The sequence below is a fragment of the Myxine glutinosa genome, chromosome 4, assembly GCF_964187855.1.
Source record: "Myxine glutinosa chromosome 4, kmMyxGlut1.1, whole genome shotgun sequence".
Classification (NCBI taxonomy): Eukaryota; Metazoa; Chordata; class Myxini; order Myxiniformes; family Myxinidae; genus Myxine; species Myxine glutinosa.
The window spans coordinates 133,366,845-133,383,456 of record NC_136264.1 but is presented as its reverse complement, the minus strand read 5'-3'; the positions used below and the strand labels follow the sequence as shown (position 1 = coordinate 133,383,456).

Below are 16,612 nucleotides of genomic sequence, written 5' to 3'. Positions count from 1 at the left end.
GTAATGAACATGGACCAAGTCCATGAAAAGCTGCAGGAGTTTGATCAGTCACCAGAGAAGAGCCTTTCTTATTCAAAGCATTGGCTAAAGATAAAACTTCTAGAGAAATACGAAGACACCTTGTATTTCACAACACAGGAAAGAAGGGCAGATGTACTCTGTCTCAAAGATGGCACCGACAATATTCTGCGAGTGCATCATGCTAATCTTGACCATGGAGATGAGAAGACTCAGATCATAAAGACGGCACTCAAGTTCATATCCAATGATATTGCCTTGATTGATTTAGGTCCAAAGTCATACCCCACCACACACAGTATGACTGACATCGATAGTCAGCTGACACTTGTTCCTGCAAGCCTTCAGATGTGCTCGAGACCGATTGTCAAGACAGACGAAAGAGTTGCCGTTTGGGGGCAGAATTTTATTAAGGCCTGTCGACCTCGGTCTGGAGTATTGCCACACCAAATGGGGCTTGCCATACAACTTGATCATAGATTTGGGTCAAAATGGATGCTCAACAAGTTCCACCGGCTGGGATACACTGAGTCTTACACGGAGACACAAAACTACAAATACTGCTTCCTTAATAGTAGGAGTGGAGATGATGTTCCAGATACTTCTGGCACTCTTGACACCATTGTGGAGGAAACCGATGAACAGATCAATGATGAGGTTGCGGTTGATGCTGCGCTTGAGGATCAATCAGTGATGACAGCCAAAGTGCCAGCCAGTGAAAGTGAATTGTCAAGTAATGATCAGGTGGTCTTTATGGAGGTTGGGGAAACAAACAATGCAGTCACTCAGTTTGTTGGAGACAATATAGATTTAAACATTGTCTCTATTCACGGAAACGCTCCCTTTCACTCAATGGGTTGGATCGAAGTCACCTCTCCGGCACCACCTTTGCCAGATCCACAGACAACAGCAGCTTTCCCCCGGGTGAAGTTGAAGGCGATTTTCAAGTACATTTACCATGGACGAGATACTACATTGGGTGAAATTCGGTACAACATGTTCTCAAGGAAGGCAGCGGCAGGAGTGATCAAACCAGAGACTCTACCTCCAACAGAGGGTGCAGCTGCACAACATTCACTCCGTGCCTACCTGCAGACCCGGGACTGGATCCTTCTACAGAGCATGTCTCTGAACCCCAGTGACTATGGATGGACAATAGGTGTGCATGGGTATGAGCCAGTTCCAACACTGGATCCCACGGCTCCTGAGGAGCTATTGCAGTTCACGAGCTGTAATTGTCATGGAGATTGCAGCAACCGGCGATGCAGCTGCAAGAAGAATGGGGTCACGTGCATCTCCGCCTGTGGAGTCTGTAATGGCATTACATGCAGAAACTGCAGTCATGATGTTGTTGAGTCTGAAGAAGACAGACAATGACTGTTGAAACTTCTGACATTGTGAATGAGAAATAACTCTTGAGTATTATATATGTATGTGAAATAAAAGCTACTTTTGTGTAAATGTAAAAGTGAAAATATAAATGTTAACAATCAACTCAGAATCATGAAAAACCCTTATTTGACCCCTCATAAGTTACTTAAGGGCCGATAAAAAAAAAACAAATTCTCGAAAATAATTTTTCGGTACCCGAATTCAACAGCTTTTTTTCTGGGTTTCCCACGGGAGTTGAACTTCAGCATTTTAACACATATTACACTCCTTTACAAACATATTGGTGAAGAAATTTTTTGGTAACAATTTAGTTAACAGATTTGTGAAATATCTCATAAAATGCCCTTACTATTTGTCCCGTTGTATCCTGATCCGTTCAGTGTACTAGTACTAGCTCTTCCACAAAACTAGACTATGTATACAAAAAATAATAATAATAAATTAAAATAAAAAACATTTATTGCCCTCACAAAACCTAAGTTAACAGAAATCTTTATTTTTCCCATGTTAAACTGAACTGTGTTCGAATCTGTAGTCTTTTTATTTTCCCTTCGGCACTTCCAAATCTATATACCATGCAACGTCAGCTTTTTCCACACCCTCCATGTCCAATCAATCTTTCTTCATTCTGTGGTCCATCTGTGCATTTGCATCCACTTTGTCTGCTGAACCTTCCTTGTTCTGCAGCTCTTCTGATGTACACACTTTGCTGAAAAGTTTGCTTCCTGGATGGGCATGGTTCACATGGAATACCAAATATCCAGGAGTGTTCTAGACCAAAAAAAAAAGTTTTCCTGGTCTTTCCATACACGTTTTATGCACAAGCCATGTGACAGAATAATGAGACCATTTTACCTCCGCCACCTAAGGTGGACAAACGTTAAGTTTTCACACCTGTCTGTCTGTGAACCGGAATCTCAAAAAGTTAAGGAGAGATTCAGATAAACATTGGTGGACAGGTTGGGTGTGTGACAATGACTCTTTTTGTGACAATGACAAGGACCCCCCTTTTAATGAAAAGACAACAATGAGGATATAAAACAAAGGAATGGAGTATCAAGTGTAACTTGAATGGTAACAGCGATAAATGCAGAATCAGCAAAGGCAACAAAAAGGTACATTAATCTAACCTGTCTGTGCCGGTGGTTGGGTCTGTCCATAAGAGTAGGCAGACTGTCCGTAGCTTGCTGTCTGTGCAGCATAACTGCCATCAGCGGCCTGAGGTTGGCTGTAACCAGCATAGGCAGGCTGGGCATAGGACTGAGACAAGTACATGGACAAATGTAGTGAATAAATGGTAAAAGTTCACTATAAACCAAGCCAATAATTTGTCAAATGCAATGTTTTCCTTACCTTCTAGTTGATACCATGCAACTACATTTCATAAAACACCTTACCTCATGCAGTCTTGAGAAAAAGGACAACATGGTAACAGTATTTTCAACTCTTGCTTTGCATTTCCAAGCACGATCTATATTAGTTTTGCTTGTGACGTTTGAATAACAGGCGCGATGGTAACCATATGCTCGGAGCCACCATATTGATATGAAAGCTGAATCTCAGTTACTCTGCTCTCAAGACCTGATATAGAACCACCTCTAGAAGCCATTTTTCCCCGCAGAGCAGGGGTTGGCCTTTTTTGGGCACCATGGCCCCTTTTTGAAGCAATGTTTTATGGCCGGATGCCCTTCCTGCCGCCAACCCTGTTAGTCGCCCCTTGCGACACACAGGGAATTACCAGTGAACTGGTACTCAGGACCTGATATAGGATAAATATTTTTCCAAGTCATGCTAAATGGAAGGTTTTTGAAAGTTCAAAGAAGATGACGTGTTCTGCAGTGTTCAGGCATATAATTAAATTATTGAAATAAAACAAAGATTTTAAAGGATAATAAAATTTAAGAAGTTTACAGCCATTGATTGCACCGTCTTTACCATGTTAAATTATTTCTGTGCCTGCTGTTTGTATCCTTTAGGACGTTCCTAAAAACAGTAAGTTTCCTGTTTAAAATTGTTTTCAATTTTGTTTGACTGTGAGACAGGCCAAATAAAATAAATACATAAATAAAAACCTTACCCCTCTCTCCAAATGAGCATTAAACATCGCGTACATTTTGTCAATTTCAAAGCCAAAATCCTGCTAAACTGTACAAGTGCATGCTCGTGGCCAGATTTGTGTTCTGTCGTATTCAAAATATAAAATTCAATTGAAGTCGTCTTTCCTCCATCATCGACCGACAAAGTCAAACAATTGCTTAACCCGGCCTTTCGCTCCACGTGCTCTTGTCCCACGTCCACGTGGGGTAACCACGTCGTTCTATGCAAAAGAAAAATAGAGGGAGTTATTTAATAGAGGAGCATGACGGTATACATATGGGCCTCCGTCTGGAGGGTATATTTTTACCCCTGTCTGTCTGTTAGGAGATCTCAAAAAATATATTGTTATGGTTTTTAGAACCTTCACTAGTAAATTTTAGTAAATGTTTCCCTTATAAATGATCCCCTGTAAATATCCCCATCAATTGGCTTTATTGAAGATCGCACCCTAGTTAGTCCATGTACAACACGTAGAGAACCATAGGACCTCTCTGTAGTTATTTCATTATTATGTGTTTCAGTTAAGGATCTGTTCCCAATAGTTGAATCTGCGTTGCATTAATTAAATAAGATAGGCCCCATTCTGTCCATTTTGCTCTCTCTCTCTCCAAATTGCGTTACTTTGCTTGCCAGCAGCGTTCGCTGCATTCAAACGCCATTACGCACGTGGTCAAGCCGGAGAAGGGGGCGGAGCGCCGAGACCGAGGCGTGGCCCTTTCGGCGAGCCAACCAGGGCTGAGGTGAGCTCGGTGGCGGGCGTGGTTTCGGAGGAGCGCGTAGTAATCTTGGCTCGCGTTATAAAAGAGCGCGCGAAAAGCCCTTTGACGGACTTCTTTCGACGGGCTCCTTTTGAAAGAACTGCGCGGAGACATCTCTGGCGAAAGAACTATACGGCGGCGCTCTTGAACATGACTCGGGTGCACACGGCGGTGGCGAAAGAACTATACGGCGGTGGCGAAAGAACTATACGGCGGTGGCGAAAGAACTATACGGCGGCGCTCATTGCAAAGGCGTTATAAGAGAACCTTGGAGAGGATGCATATGGCAAAGCCATTCATTTATTACATACGGAGCATCCCAGTCCCCCCCGCGAAACGTAAGGTCCGCTCGCGGTTGAACGATACGCCCGAAGCTGCCTGCCGGGTTTTCGCCCGCGGGACCGGAGCCTGGACCCCATTGCCTGGACCATCCACCTGGACCTTCCACCCTACCAGCTACAATCCCCGTGTGAGTGCGTATGTTTGTCTGGGATCGTAGAGCAAGACTGTTTAAGGCTGCCCTGTGTACCTGCTTCTTCTTTTTCTTCTTCTGTATATTCTTTGCCTTTCGTTTCCTCTTCATTTCGTGTAAATAATTAATAAATACCTGTTATTGCTTACTTTGGGTTCTTCTTACCCCGATCGCTTTTGTCCTGTCTCCAATTGAGTACCTGTGGCGCGATTTGGCCAACCGCTATAGTCGGGTTTAGTCCTTTGTTAACGGCTCGAGCTGCGGGTTGCTAAACCGCTCGGCAATCTACCATCACATCCGCGGTTCGAGCGGGGACTCATTTCCCTGCTTTGCGGAGAGATTGGTGAAGGTATTTGGGAAATCCTTGACCAATCACCCTGGCCAATCTCATCCCGCAAAGGAGCGAGATAGTTCCAGGACTCGGACGGCCAGCTTAAAAGACGAGGGGATTAAACCCCCCTCGGTAAGGGGAGTGCCGAAACCGAGATGCGCAATATGCATGGATTCAGACGAAACTTGGTGGACAGGTTCGGTCGGTGTGTGACAAGGACGAATTGATTAGAACTTGGCCAAGGTACGGATGTAGATTCGGCCTAATGAGTGTGCCGCTCTAGTTTATATTTGAAATTGCTTAGGATGATGGATGTCCTTTTCACACACCACAGGTAATCAATCCGTTTATATTCTGCCTCTATTCTCGTCTTGCACCATCGGCTTGGTTGAACAAGCTCATCACTGAAACCCTTTACTTGTTTGCCTTCCAAAATTAAGGCTGACAGCTCCCCGCCAATCCGTCACCCCCTTTTTCTCCCGTCTGTGCAACCATCTTCCAGCTTCTAATACTGTGCATCCCTTATTTGATAAACTCGTCATAATCTCAAAAGGAAATCATGTGTCAACTTCTGAACTTTTCTAATCCTGCTATATTAATCAGTCTTGCCCTTCATATTGTTACTAACTATACCCCGAGCCATCTGTCAGTCAGCTCTTCAGAAAGGCTAATCACCTTCAGATACAAATACAAAGAATATCAAAAGCAATGGCCGTCAAAACCAAGTTAGCCTACTCTGGAAGGACTATCTGAACATACAGTTAAGCAATCTTTTTGTGAAGCCACCTTGCTTTTCCATTTTACATAGCACAAAGACTAATCCTGTGATGCCGTAATTTTCCAATAATAAACGGCGGCTCATTCACAACCATCCATTGTGGATAATGCAGGAGTATACTTCGCCTGGTGTTAACGTGTTCCAGTTCTCTTCTGCCACTTTGCTACAATGGAACCCTTGCTAACAAAACAAGTCTTCTGCAATCTAGATTGTCTATAGTTGTTTCATAGTCACTTAAATGTGACCAGCAGATCAAGTGTATCCAATTAGTAACAGGTGGTCTTTTACAGGTGTGGTTTATATTCAAGTGCAGTTTATACAGGAGTTAGACTCTCAAAAACAGCAAAAGTGAGGAGTTGCAGCCTATACAAAATGCACTTCACAATTGGAAAATTACAGTGCACATTGATTATATGCTCCGAGCATTAACATTTTGGGTTTTTTTTACACACCAAATACACCAAATATGGCTTTTTTCTCTCGTACCCTTATTTTTGTGTCATACAGTATATCAATACTAGTGTGTCACCCGTGGGAATCCCACGGGCATGGACGTGTGTGACATTTCAACATATTGAGTTAGATGCTGCACATTAATTTTTACAAAATGGTTACTGGCAATTCATCAGATTCAGAAATGGTGTAATGAACGCAATTTATTTATTTCACATATGTGACCCCTCACTCCTCTCCACCCTCATGCCTCTCCAATCCCACTCCTCTCCAATTCCCCCTCACACTCCTCTCCAATGCCCCCTCACACTCCTCTCCAATTCCCCCTCACACTCCTCTCCAATGCCCCCTCACACTCCTCTCCAATGCCCCCTCACACTCCTCTCCAATGCCCCCTCACACTCCTCTCCAATGCCCCCTCACACTCCTCTCCAATGCCCCCTCACACTCCTCTCCAATGCCCCCTCACACTCCTCTCCAATGCCCCTCACACTCCTCTCCAATGCCCCCTCACACTCCTCTCCAATGCCCCCTCACACTCCTCTCCAATTCCCCCTCACACTCCTCTCCAATGCCCCCTCACACTCCTCTCCAATGCCCCCTCACACTCCTCTCCAATGCCCCCTCACACTCCTCTCCAATGCCCCCTCACACTCCTCTCCAATGCCCCCTCACACTCCTCTCCAATGCCCCCTCACACTCCTCTCCAATGCCCCCCTCACACTCCTCTCCAATGCCCCCTCCCACTCCTCTCAAACGCCCCCTCCCACTCCTCTCAAACCCCTCACACTCCTCTCCAATACCTCCTCACACTCCTCTCCAATACCTCCTCACACTCCTCTCCAATACCTCCTCACACTCCTCTCCAATACATCCTCACACTCCTCTCCAATACATCCTCACACTCCGCTCCAATACCTCCTCACTCTCCGCTCCAATCGGCCCTCACTCTCCGCTCCAATCGGCCCTCACTCTCCGCTCCAATCGGCCCTCACTCTCCGCTCCAATCGGCCCTCACTCTCCGCTCCAATCGGCCCTCACTCTCCAACTCCTTGCTCCTCACTCTCCAACCCCTAGCACCTCACTCTCCAACCCCTAGCACCTCACTCTCCAACCCCTAGCACCTCACTCTCCAACCCCTAGCACCTCACTCTCCAACCCCTAGCACCTCGCTCTCCAACCCCTAGCACCTCGCTCTCCAACCCCTCGCTCTCCAACCTCTCGCTCCTCGCTCTCCAACCCCTCGCTCACTCTCCAACCCCTCGCTCACTCTCCAACCCCTCGCTCACTCTCCAACCCCTCGCTCACTCTCCAACCCCTCGCTCACTCTCCAACCCCTCGCTCACTCTCCAACCCCTCGCTCACTCTCCAACCCCTCGCTCACTCTCCAACCCCTCGCTCACTCTCCAACCCCTCGCTCACTCTCCAACCCCTCGCTCACTCTCCAACCCCTCGCTCACTCTCCAACCCCTCGCTCACTCTCCAACCCCTCGCTCACTCTCCAACCCCTCGCTCACTCTCCAACCCCTCGCTCACTCTCCAACCCCTCGCTCACTCTCCAACCCCTAGCACCTCGCTCTCCAACCCCTCACTCCTCTCCAACCCTCATCGTTGTTGCAGCAGCATCCTGTGCGGTTCTCCCATCTCGTGCGGTCTCTGTGCGGTTCTTGCTACATCCTGTTCAAGTCTGCATTGACGTTCGTCGACGGACTCATTCGCCCGTCTCATTCGTTTTCTTGCTACATCCTGTTCAAGTCTGCGTTCTTCATCGACCGTCGCATTCATTTTGGAAATGGAAGTTTCCACGCAACGCATGAATCGTCATGATCCTCAAGAGGAAGTGTCTCGTAATTATCAAATGACAAATGGCAAGTAAATTACATTGTGAAAATTAAAGATTTCAAATAAACCTATTTAAAGTGTATGCGCACATAACTAATAAAAAAAAAAAACGAAGAAATATCTCTCGGTAATTTCCTGAAACATATTTTACTTCCGGATAGTAATGTTGAATGAAATAAGAAAGAACGAAGATATATATGTCGTTTTTGTGCCGACTGTCATAAAACGTAAAAGTAATAAATGTTAACGGAAAAGAAAAAGCGAATTTTTAATACATGTCGACATTTTCCCCGACTGTTATTTTAGGCGGTGTATTTTCGTGTATCATCGTGGCGCGATTTTTATAAATATATCTCGGCAATTTCCCGTGTGTGCGTGAATGTTCTGAATTATTTCTGACACAGAGTCTAAAACCATCGATAAAAATTAAATCAGATGGTGAATTCGAGATAAAATCGTGAGGGTGACTCTCAATGAATGGGCTTTAGTTTACAGGCCTTTGAGAAAACATTTTGTTCTATAAACGGAAACTTTCTTGGGATTCTCTTCCCGTTTTTTTTCAACCGAGTCTAACACTATGTTAGCGACTGTTAAAAATGAAATGATATATCGAATTAGAATTGAAATAAACCTGTGTGAGAGAGCAAGATAGCATGGGCCTAGCTAAACAGGCCTCAAAGCCATTTGAGGTAATAAAATGGTGGATATTTGTTTACATGAAGCCTCTCCAAGAATGGGTGCAGCTATGGGTGGAGCTTCTCTGCAAACGGACTAACCCACACCCCCGGACAGACGGACAGAATCACCTTCGCCTATTATAATATAGATAAAACTTTTGTTCACTTTCCAAAAGTTTTGATATTTCAGACAATAATTCAGAGCAATCAAAACACACTCACCTGAGCAGCCTGAGAATAAGCTTGTGATCCATAGGCCCCATACCTGAAAAATATAAATATATATTGTTGCGGTTTTGAGAACCCACACTTGTAAATATCACATCACTTGTAAATATGACATTAAAGGTTAAAGGTAGCACCCCTAGCTAGTCCACAAGCAACACGTACGCCACCATAGGACTTCAATTATTTCATTTGTATGTGTTTTAGATAAGGCCGTGTTTCCAATAGTTGAATCTGCGTTGTGCCAATTAAATAAGAGTAGGTCCCCAATCCATTCATTTTGCGACCTCCCTCTCCAAGCGACGCCATTACGTGCCCCTACAGTCGGTGCCTCATGGCCCCTCCCAATTTGTTACGCGCCTTTGTTAGCTGCTCGCAGCCTCGCTGGGCTTCCGCCCAAGCGCCGCCATAAGCCACGCGGTTAGGCCCGAGAAAGGAGGCGGAGCGCCAAGAAGAAGGTGTGGCCACGTCATCCAGTCATCAAAGGCGTGGCCGGTAAGCCCTCACCAGCCAACCAGGGCTGAAGGGACATCACCGACAGGTGTGGCTTTGAGGCGGAGTGATCGCGGAGTGATCGCGCGGAGAGATATAAAAAGCGAGCGCAAAGCCCTTTCGCGGACTTGGAGGGGAGAGCGCTTGTTGTAGAGACTTGTTGGAGGCGCGCGCGCGTTGTAAGAGGACTCTTTGGGAAATGCGCATTGAACAGGACTGAGAAGAAGAAGGGTTCGCTTGTTGAAGAGAACATTGGAGAAAGGGCGTTTGGCACAAGTGTGCGTCTATTACATACGCCGTAGGACACCAGCTTCCCCCCGTTATATAAGGTCCGGTCGCGTTCAACCATACGCAGAGCTGCCTGCCGGGCTTCGCCGCTGGACCGGAGCCTGGACTGGAGCCGACTTAAGCCTGGACAAGCCGGCGACCATCTACAATCCATCTACAATCCCCGTGTGAGTGTGTACGTTTGTCTGGGGTATTAAGCATAAGACTGTTCTAAGACTGCCCTTCTTCCTCTTCCTATCCTGTACATTTTTTTCGTTTCCTCTTCTTCTTGTAAATTGTAATAATCCCATCTTTGTTCTTCCTATACTCTGGTTTCCTCTTGTCCGATCGCATCCGTCCTTTCTTCCATTGGGTAAACGTGGCACGACAGGAACTGCTCAGAATCGGGTTTAGTCCCATTGTTAACGGCTCGGATCGCGGATTGCTATCCGCTCGGCATTTTCCATCATATCCGTGGTTCGAGCGGGAGTTATCTCCTTGCTTTACGGCCGGTGGTAGTACTTAGGTAATTGGACTGAGACTCGACCAACAACCCTATTTACCACCGACCGAGAAAGAACGTTATAACTTCTAAGGACTCGGGTCGGCCAGATAAAAAGACAAGGGGATTAACCCCCCCCCCCACACCCCCCCCTCCCCTCCTCTTGATAAGGGGAGCGCCGACGTCTGAGATCCACAACAATATAAACAATTGGTGGATGGATATATATAGCTTTTAAATGATATGAATGGACAGAGTTCAGAAATCAGCATGTGGTCAGTGTAGAGCAGTAAAGGGGGGTATAAGAATGCCTCAATATATATTTATTTTAAGATCACTACTGCTTACGCTTGTGTCTGAGACTGCTGAGCAGGAGGTTGGCTGTAACTGCTGTAATCTGGAGGATTAAAAATATATATATATCCATATATTAATAAACAACAATCAAATCAGTGACAAGTTTATCAGTAGAATTGTAAGGGAAGCATGGAAATGCATTTCATTCAACTTTGCAATCCAATATTAAAATGAGATCATCAGTAATATAGTCTTCAAAAGGTAATCCAGTTCTGAGAACCGTCGAGTTCAAAACCATTTTTAATTGCAAAAAGGAGAAATAAAACCATACAAAACTATAACTGCACTCAGTAGCGAGCATACCTCCACCAGGTGAACAGTTTACGTTTTGTATCCCAGAGTCGACCAACAACAAACAACAACATTAGATCATAATACAGAATCACATTTAATCGAAATAATCCATCCACAACTTGAGATATCCTGCAATGTATCGTTTTTGGCCCCATCTCCCAATGGTGAAGAAGCAGTTAAAAAATTCTAGTAGCCGAATCCGGATCTTCACCAAAATCTAATCATTTCGTCCTTGTCACATACGCTACATCTCTGCCAAATTTCGTACGAATCCGTCCACAACTTTTTGAGATATCTTGTTCACAAACGGACAGACAGACAGACAGAGACAGACAGGGGTGAAAACATAACCTCCATCCACCTTTGGTGGTGGAGGTAACAACACATTCACACATGACCCTCAGTGGATATTTTATCGACCTCGTGCACAGCTTCAATATCGCTATTAGGACTCTCATCCCTCCCCATTTAGTCCAATGATATTTACCGAGAAACCACGCCACCATCTCTGGGGAATATTTATGACTCCTTCGGGTGATTTGCGAGTCCTTTTGTGGTATTTTCACAAAAAGTGTGGGGCATGATGAGGAGCGGTCTGTCCTTGCAGAGAAGGGGTGGGGAGTGGATGGGGTTTGTCCAGAAGTGGGGGGAAGGGTGGATGGTGTCTGGCCCTTGGGGAAGGGGAGGTGTCGTCAGGATAATTGAGGAAGGTGGAGGGTGATGTGTGGGGAAGGCAGGGTGAGGGTGATGTGTGGGGAACGCAGGGTGAGGGTGATGTGTGGGGAACACAGGGTGAGGGTGATGTGTGGGGAACGCAGGGTGAGGGTGATGTGTGGGGAACGCAGGGTGAGGGTGATGTGTGGGGAACGCAGGGTGAGGGTGATGTGTGGGGAACGCAGGGTGAGGGTGATGTGTGGGGAACGCAGGGTGAGGGTGATGTGTGGGGAAGGCAGGGTGAGGGTGATGTGTGGGGAAGGCAGGGTGAGGGTGATGTGTGGGGAAGATAAGGGTGAGGATGATGTGTGGGGAAGATAAGGGTGAGGGTGATGTGTGGGGAAGATAAGGGGTGAGGGTGATGTGTGGGGAAGATAAGGGTGAGGGTGATGTGTGGGGAAGATAAGGGTGAGGGTGATGTGTGGGGAAGACAAGGCTGAGGGTGATGTGTGGGGAAGACAGGGTGAGGGTGATGTGTGGGGAAGGCAGGGTGAGGGTGATGTGTGGGGAAGACAAGGGTGAGTGTGATGTGTGGGGAAGACAAGGGTGAGGGTGATGTGTGGGGAAGGCAGGGTGAGGGTGATGTGGGGGGAAGGCAGGGTGAGGGTGATGTGTGGGGAAGACAAGGGTGAGTGTGATGTGTGGGGAAGACAAGGGTGAGGGTGATGTGTGGGGAAGGCAGGGTGAGGGTGATGTGGGGGGAAGGCAGGGTGAGGGTGATGTGGGGGGAAGACAAGGGGGAGGGTGATGTGTGGGGAAGACAAGGGTGAGGATGATGTGTGGGGAAGACGAGGGTGAGGGTGATGTGTGGGGAAGACGAGGGTGAGGGTGATGTGTGGGGAAGACGAGGGTGAGGGTGATGTGTGGGGAAGACAAGGGTGAGTGTGATGTGTGGGGAAGACAAGGGTGAGGGTGATGTGTGGGGAAGGCAGGGTGAGGGTGATGTGGGGGGAAGGCAGGGTGAGGGTGATGTGGGGGGAAGGCAGGGTGAGGGTGATGTGGGGGGAAGACAAGGGGGAGGGTGATGTGTGGGGAAGACAAGGGTGAGGATGATGTGTGGGGAAGACGAGGGTGAGGGTGATGTGTGGGGAAGACAAGGGTGAGTGTGATGTGTGGGGAAGACAAGGGTGAGGGTGATGTGTGGGGAAGGCAGGGTGAGGGTGATGTGGGGGGAAGGCAGGGTGAGGGTGATGTGGGGGGAAGACAAGGGGGAGGGTGATGTGTGGGGAAGACGAGGGTGAGGATGATGTGTGGGGAAGACGAGGGTGAGGGTGATGTGTGGGGAAGACGAGGGTGAGGGTGATGTGTGGGGAAGACAAGGGTGAGGGTGATGTGTGGGGAAGACTAGGGTGAGGGTGATGTGTGGGGAAGGCAGGGGGAGGTTGATGTGTGGGGAAGGCAGGGGGAGGTTGATTTGTGGGGAAGGCAGGGGGAGGTTGATGTGTGGGGATGGCAGGGGGAGGTTGATGTGTGGGGAAGGCAGGGGGAGGTTGATGTGTGGGGAAGGCAGGGGGAGGTTGATGTGTGGGGAAGGCAGGGGGAGGTTGATGTGTGGGGAAGGCAGGGGGAGGTTGATGTGTGGGGAAGGCAGGGGGAGGTTGATGTGTGGGGAAGGCAGGGGGAGGTTGATGTGTGGGGAAGGCAGGGGGAGGTTGATCTGTGGGGAAGGCAGGGGGAGGTTGATCTGTGGGGAAGGCAGGGGGAGGGTGATGTGTGGGGAAGGCAGGGGGAGGACGATGTGTGGGGAAGGCAGGGGGAGGACGATGTGTGGGGAAGGCAGGGGGAGGGCGATGTGTGGGGAAGGCAGGGAGAGGGCGATGTGTGGGGAAGGCAGGGAGAGGGCGATGTGTGGGGAAGGCAGGGGGAGGGCGATGTGTGGGGAAGGCAGGGGGAGGGCGATGTGTGGGGAAGGCAGGGGGAGGGCGATGTGTGGGGAAGGCAGGGGGAGGTTGATGTGTGGGGAAGGCAGGGGGAGGGCGATGTGTGGGGAAGGCAGGGGGAGGACGATGTGTGGGGAAGGCAGGGGGAGGGCGATGTGTGGGGAAGGCAGGGAGAGGGCGATGTGTGGGGAAGGCAGGGAGAGGGCGATGTGTGGGGAAGGCAGGGGGAGGGCGATGTGTGGGGAAGGCAGGGGGAGGGCGATGTGTGGGGAAGGCAGGGGGAGGGCGATGTGTGGGGAAGGCAGGGGGAGGTTGATGTGTGGGGAAGGCAGGGGGAGGGCGATGTGTGGGGAAGGCAGGGGGAGGTTGATGTGTGGGGAAGGCAGGGGGAGGTTGATCTGTGGGGAAGGCAGGCAGAGGTTGATCTGTGGGGAAGGCAGGGGGAGGTTGATCTGTGGGGAAGGCATGGGGAGGACGATGTGTGGGGAAGGCAGGGGGAGGATGATCGGAGGGAGGAGGGAGATCGGGGAGAAGGGAGGGTGATCCGGGTGGGGCCATGCGGAGCTTTCGGACGATTTTGTCCGATCCTTCGACACCACAAAATATAACGTTGTTGTTCCCCATCAACATAATCGGATGCCATAATCTTAAGCATCCGAAAGAAAAATAAGACAAATACTTAAAAAAACAAAAACAAGTTGCTGAAGAAAACCGCGCAACAGCCAGAAGATGGCGGAGCCGCCATTTTGCGAGTTTTGAGTGAAAAATTAAATAAACAATATCGCTGATTCCCCCTTTGTTGCGTCCGACATCCTCTTTAAAACTCGTTCCACAAGCCTAACAACCAATGTCATCCAAAATTTACAAATTACAGCAAACGAGTATCGCATAAGGAAAATACATTTATTAATATTACACACAAACGAAACACCACAGCGTCGTTATCTGGAGCTCTCAGACTCCATTTACCACAGTATTTCTATTTCTACTCACGCGACATTTCAGTTCCAAAAAACATTCAGCAAGCAAAATGACCTCGTCGAATAAACATGGTTAAGAACCTTTAAGTTTAACCATCTTACAATCACAATGGTGCTTTATTTCCAATTTCAGCTGACAAGTCAATTTAACGTTGATTGCAACAAAATGACGAACATCGCGGAAGATTAATGGTGAAATAAATTCGTGTCGTACTACAATAAAGAACGAACCCATCTTACCAGTGGAAGCCATCGCAAGGCAAGCTCGATAAAGAAACTGTCACCGATAGAATAACGCATGCGCACAACAACCAAATAGTACTGCGCATGCGCACTGGAAGCCCAACTGGAACTGCACATGCGCACCAAGCCACCAACAACCAAATAGTACTGCGCATGCGCACTGTAAGCCCAACTGGAATTGCACATGCGTGGAATTGAAACACGTGGTTGCAGACTTTTACAGATGCAATGAAGACCTTCTTCCGATTCGTCATCATGTTCTTGTTAATCATACATTTAACATATATGACAACTTCACAGCAGCGAGACTCTACATACGCCACGTTCCAAGAACAATAACAAGGAAATTTGACGCAGGGCTGGTCATTCACCGATCATGCCTGCACTACACCAACAAATTAAATATAATCCGACAAGCTAACGACTGTCTTTTATTGGAGAAGAGAAGCCTGGTGGAGGCTAAATGGTTAAGGTGGCTGGCTTAAGATCTTAATGCGGATGCGCACTGAAACTCGAAGGGTCTTGAGTTTGAGACCCTGTCAGGCCGTTGGCATACCACCAGGTGGGTTGGCTCAGACAGTCATACTTCCGAGAGACAACCTGCCAGCTGGAAAGGGGGCACTGCATCAGCGACACAGCGAGGCGGCAAAATGAGAACCAGCGAGATGGTAAGGGGGCACTGCATCAGCGGCACAGCGAGGTCGGCAAAATGAGAATCAGCTAGCTGGTAAGGGGCACTGCATCAGCGGCACGGCGAGGTCGGCAAAATGAGAACCAGCTAGCTGGTATTAGGGGGAACTGCATCAGCGGCACGGCGAGGTGGGCAAAATGAGAACCAGCTCGCGGGTAAGGGGGCACTGCATCAGCGGCACAGCGAGGTCGGCAAAATGAGAACCAGCTCGCGGGTAAGGGGGCACTGCATCAGCGGCACAGCGAGGTCGGCAAAATGAGAACCAGCTACCGGGAAAGGGGCCACTGCATCAGCGGTACAGCGAGGTCAGCAAAATGAAAACCTGCTGACTGGTAAGCGGGCACTGCATCAACGGCACATCGAGGTCGGCAAAATGAGACCCAAATAGCTGGTAATGGGGCACTGCATCAGCGGCACAGCGAGATCGGCAAAATGAGAACCAGCTCGCGGGTAAGGGGGCACTGCATCAGCGGCACAGCGAGGTCGTAAAAATGAGAACCAGCTAGCTGGTAAGGGGGCACTGCAACAGCGGCACAGCGAGGTCGTAAAAATGAGAACCCGCTAGCTGGTAAGGGGGCACTGCAACAGCGGCACAGCGAGGTCGGCAAAATGAGAACCTGTTGACTGGTAAGGGGGCACTGCATCAGCTGCACAGCGAGGGTCGGCAAAATGAGAACCAGTTAGCGGGAAAGGGGGCACTGCATCATCAGCACAGCGAGGTCGGAAAAATGAGAACCTGTTGACTGGTAAGGGGGCACTGCATCATCAGCACAGCGAGGTCGGAAAAATGAGAACCAGCCAGCTGGTAAGTGGGTACTGCATTAACGGCACATCGAGGTCGGCAAAATGAGAACCAAATAGCTGGTAATGGGGCACTGCATCAGCGGCACAGCGAGATCGGCAAAATGAGAACCAGCTCGCGGGTGATGGGGCACTGCATCAGCGGCACAGCGAGGTCGTAAAAATGAGAACCAGCTAGCTGGTAAGGGGGCACTGCATCAGCGGCACAGCAAGGTCGGCAAAATGAGAACCAGCTACCGGGAAAGGGGGCACTGCATCAGCGGCACAGCGAGGTCGGCAAAATGAGAACCAGCTAGCCAGCAAGGGGGCACTGCATCAGCGGCACAGCGAGGTCAGCAAAATGAGAAC

General features: G+C 48.6%; 2 protein-coding genes across 3 annotated transcripts in view; both read right to left on the bottom strand.

The window, feature by feature from the left end:
• Positions 1–14,883, bottom strand: part of LOC137425249 (uncharacterized) — a 58,461-nt gene extending 43,578 nt beyond the window's left edge. For both annotated transcript variants that reach the window (XM_068113477.2, XM_078776447.1), the window contains exons 1-4: positions 14,770–14,883; positions 10,653–10,701; positions 9,041–9,083; positions 2,541–2,670 (exon numbers count right to left, since the gene is read on the bottom strand). In XM_068113477.2, coding sequence (XP_067969578.2) covers positions 2,541–2,670; positions 9,041–9,083; positions 10,653–10,701; positions 14,770–14,782 — 235 coding nt within the window. In that variant the 5' untranslated portion in view covers positions 14,783–14,883. The remainder of the gene's footprint in view (positions 1–2,540; positions 2,671–9,040; positions 9,084–10,652; positions 10,702–14,769) is intronic.
• Positions 1–16,612, bottom strand: part of PUS3 (pseudouridine synthase 3) — a 212,365-nt gene that overhangs the window by 161,842 nt on the left and 33,911 nt on the right. The window lies entirely within an intron of this gene.